General features: G+C 52.6%; 1 protein-coding gene across 1 annotated transcript; it reads left to right on the top strand.

Moving 5' to 3' along the window:
• The first annotated feature begins 373 nt into the window (after positions 1–373).
• On the top strand, positions 374–2,387 carry LOC119286927 (protein FAF-like, chloroplastic). Its single transcript, XM_037566397.1, has 2 exons — positions 374–522; positions 644–2,387. The coding sequence occupies exon 2, from the start codon at positions 697–699 to the stop codon at positions 1,978–1,980; it is 1,284 nt and encodes a 427-aa protein (XP_037422294.1). The 5' UTR covers positions 374–522; positions 644–696; the 3' UTR covers positions 1,981–2,387.
• The last annotated feature ends 1,966 nt before the right edge of the window (positions 2,388–4,353 follow it).

Raw genomic sequence — 4,353 nt, 5'->3', positions numbered from 1 at the left:
CATTGAAACCAAAACACATCTCTACCAAAAAGAAGGGTGTGGAGTGTGTGGTGGCATCTGCTTTTGACTTTGGCTGTTGCTTCCTTCCCATAGAATGGACTGATCCTCTTTCAAATTTAGGCGACTAACATGCAGCTAAACTGCAATATGAAATGCCAAGCAGAATTTTAGCAGAAGAAAATGCCAAAGTGTAATGCTCTGTTTTCCTTCGCCTTTTTCGCAAGTTATGGTGGCGGAGGCAAGTAGTGCGGGGGAGCATGGGGCCCCTCTCCTTTGGCCTTGGACGGCCAATGGCACCCATTCTCCTCTCCTTTCCCCCGCCTACAAATAGCCCTCGGAGCTCAGCAAACCAAATCATACATGCCAGCAACAGAGCAGCTTCTTTCCTGTGTCAAAAACAAGAAGATCCCAGTTCAAAAAAAAAAAAAACAAGAAGATCAGCCAGTGATCGCCTCCCAAAACAACTCTCAAAAACCCAAGTTTTTCCAGGCCTTCTCGTGGTGTCTATCGACGTTCCTTGAGGTAAGAAGAAAGCTGCCAGAACGCCTGCTCTTCTGGCTCTTGCATGTTTTTTAAGTCGAGAAAATGCACTGCGAGCCGTTCATCTCTTGCTCACCTCTCTTGTGATCTTGCTTCTCCACAGGGAGCAGCCTTTCGCTACTGCCGCCACTCCACATCTTCCCACGCAAGGCGAAGATGTCGGTGGCCGTGTGCCGTGGCCCGGCCGTGCCGGCGTTCGAGACCCCCGCCTGGCTGCGCCCGGCTGAGCTGTACAAGCCGGAGGCGGCGGTGGCCGACGACCGGCCTGCGCAGGTCGACGTATGGAATGCCATCCAGGCCGACGTGGTCGACAGCAAGGCGGCCGCCGCCAAGAAGCCGTACGTCAGCCCGCGCGTGCGCCGGTCCATGAGCCAGAAGAGCCTCGAGGTCTGCACCGAGAGCCTCGGCTGCGAGACCGGCTCCGGCGACTTCACCGACGCCGTCGACATGGCCTGCCTCTTTGGTGCCTCGCCGCTGCCGACGGCGCCCGGCGAGGCAGAGGAGTCCTTCTGGGAGGAGAGCAGTGCCGCACAAGAAAGCTGCTACCCGGGCGAGGTCGACCTCGTGGCGGTGAACTACCACTCCTCGGCCGGGAGACGGTCGCCGCGCCGCTCGTTCCCGCCGCCGCTGCCGTCCATGTCCAGCCGCGACGGGCCGTGCCTGAAGATGTGCTCGCGCCGCCAGGACGGCCGCCTCGTCGTCGAGGCGGTGGTGGTGAGGCCGCGCGGGTACCTCCAGGCGAACCGCCAGGGCGGCCGCCTCTGCCTCTCCTTCATCGAGTGTTCTGCCCGTGGGCAGAGAGGTACGAGCAAGAGCGCGGCCCCGGCCGAGGCGTCCTACTTCGTCCCGGTCATGGAGGGCAAGTGCGAGCCAGAGCAGGAGGTGGCCATGCAGGTGGAGGAGGAGGAGGAGGAGGAAGACGAGGAGGAGGTGGAGGTGGTGGACAGAGGCACCATGGTGGAGGTGAAGGTCAGCTCGCAGCCGCAGGCGCCCGCGGCCGCCAAGGTGCACCGGTCGACGCTCGTGATCAACAAGTTCGTTGGGAGCACGCCCTTCACCTTGGAGCAAGCGCGGTGCCACGCCGCCGACGCGCCGCACCCCGAGCCGTCCGCCCGCGAGGAAACCCCAACGCTGCTGCGCCGGGTGCCCTCGTCCACGACGACGCTCGCGGCCGCGGTCGCGGTGGCGTCGACCGAGACGGGCGCGCCGCACGCTCCCGTCGACGGCGACGACAGTGACGAGGAGGACGAGGTCGACGAGTGCGGCGGACGGCACCACCGCGCGTCGGCCCTGGCCGCCGCGGACACGAAGCAGCAGCTCCTGCTGTTCACGTCGCGGCGGGGCGACAAGCACGACCTGCTGCAGAGCGTGCGGCGGTGCCGGCAGCTGCGGCAGAAGCCGCTCTTCATCCTGGAGCAGTACTGCATTGCCACCTCCTAATCGCACGCACATGCGCTCACCCGAAGCAAAGCACGAGACAAAACATGTACAATCACTCACAGCATTTGCACTGCTGCTAATGCGATACTTCGGTTGCATTTGCATTTGCCTTAAACTAATCGAGCACGCACGCCTACAATTCCCGTCCCAGATCCCAGATAGTTAGCCAGTGGGATAATAACAACCTTAATCCGTGGCCACAGTGGCTGCCTGCTGCATGCATGCCGGGCTTTTTTGTGACACATGTCGCTCTTTTTTCCCTGATCGATCGATCGGTCGGGTCGCCGTTTGGCCCCGGTGCATGCAGCGGCTAGCTCTGCTTCCGGCCGGCGTGACCGCTAGTACTGCACTCGTGATGTATTTCCAGTGTGATTTGAGTAATTATTCAATGAATTAACAGATTGTTGGCTGTATAACAGATTGTTGGATGTATTTCCAGTGCCATTTTCATGCATACGCATCATGTGCAATGATGGGGTCGTGCCGCCGGCTTCCGTTTCCGTTTTATCCGTGATGAGAACATCGTGACGGCGTGCGTGCCGAATAATCGACGTGCTTTGAGACAAAGCGAGAGAGGGAGCGCGAACTAGCATAGTTTGGTCTGCCACTTCGGGTAGCCCTACAGTGATCGATCGATCGACGATCGTGCAGAACGGATAGATGCACATGACGCAGTGGCGAAGCCACACATGAGCTGTGTAGTCCATTGACTACACAGCTTTTTTGCAAAAAACATCCTGCAACAAATAATCATCATGCAAAATATCCTACAAATGTATACTCCTGACTACATAAGATTCAACTGACTACACATGATTGAATTCCTGGCACCGTCACTGATGACGCTGATTTTGCCGCCTACCTCATGCATTCCTCGATGCATGCCCATTTTCCCGAAAAAATTCAGACCTATTATTATAAAGATTCATCGGAAGTACGAAACAGAGGCCTCATTCGGTTTGGAGGATTTTCGTAGGAAAAACATAGGAATAAGGATTTCAGAGGAAAAATTCCTATGTATGCATTCGGTTTGTAGGAAATGCGTGCAGGAATTTCGTAGGAATACTACTCATTTCCCGTGTTTTTTGAGGAAACTACACATCCACTCAAAGCTCATTTTACGCGTAGGAACGAGGCAAGTCAATTCCTTAGGATGGCAAGTGCCATCCTATCATATTCCTATACTACTCCTAATTCCTACGTTTTGATTTCCCCCAAACCGAATGAGCCCTAAGCATAATAAAATTTACATCAATGTCTCGTCTCTAGTCCGCCGAACAACCGGTACCGTCAGAACGAGCTTGTGCACAAGTCGGCAAGTCGCTACACCGATCGAGTTGGGGGTGGACTAACGAGCAGCTCGGCTCGTTAAGCTCGTGCTCGTTAAGGCTCGGCTCGTTAAGCTCGTTAAGATTAACGATCAGAAAACCTTGCTCGGCTCAGCTCGTTTGAAGCTCGTTAAACTCGTGAGCGCTCGCGAGCACTCGTTAACAGATTATATTGTGTTACGATATATATGATGAATGTGTAGGTGTGGTTTTCAAGATGAAACATGGTGACTGCAAAACAAATGCAGTAGTTTGTTGCCTCATATGTCGATTAGATTGAATAGATGCGCTAAGATGCTACAAAAAGTTTGTCACGTAAGATGAAAAATATGTGTTGTGTTGTTACTAACGAGCTTAACGAGCTACTCGTGAAACTCGTTAGCTCACTCGTTAAGCTCGTTAACGAGCTGTAATTAATGATTGGCTTTGTTCATTAAGAAGCGAGCTACGAGCTTAACGAGCCGAACTATCGAGCGTTCATTAAGCTCGCGAGCTACGAGCTTTTGGTCCAGCCCTAGATCGAGTGTCTAGTTGCTGCCGACTGCCGATGTTCATGCCATCAAGAATGCAACTATAATTTACCCTTGGGAAATAAATCTAGTACTAACTAACAGAAGTAGTGAAAATTCCTTATGTATTTATTTTTTGATGTTGAAATTTCATGGGGAGAGACATCACCGATCTAGTGGGGATACCATGGGTGCCATGACACCCTCACAAAAATGAAAAGTAGTGCATGTGGTATACTTAACGTTAATTTTGTAATAACTTAATGCTATTTTAGTCTTTTTTTTGGAATTACAATGATGTTTTAAACAAAATTATAATACTTTAATGTAATCTTTTCAAAGAATTTACCGATGTGTTGATGTTTGCCACCCCTAGTATTTAGTGTCTAGGTCCGCCACCGACGAGCAAATTTAGTGTTTTGGCCCTTTTGAGAAAGTTGAACCAGATCTGACCCTAGTTTGATTAAATTTTGGGATCTAACCCTTTTTTCTACCGACGGGGCCTTGGCGCGTGGTAGGAAACTTATCCATGTTAG

Source organism: Triticum dicoccoides, chromosome 4A (assembly GCF_002162155.2).
Source record: "Triticum dicoccoides isolate Atlit2015 ecotype Zavitan chromosome 4A, WEW_v2.0, whole genome shotgun sequence".
Lineage (NCBI taxonomy): Eukaryota > Viridiplantae > Streptophyta > Magnoliopsida > Poales > Poaceae > Triticum > Triticum dicoccoides.
This window is presented reverse-complemented; position numbering and strand designations above follow the sequence as displayed.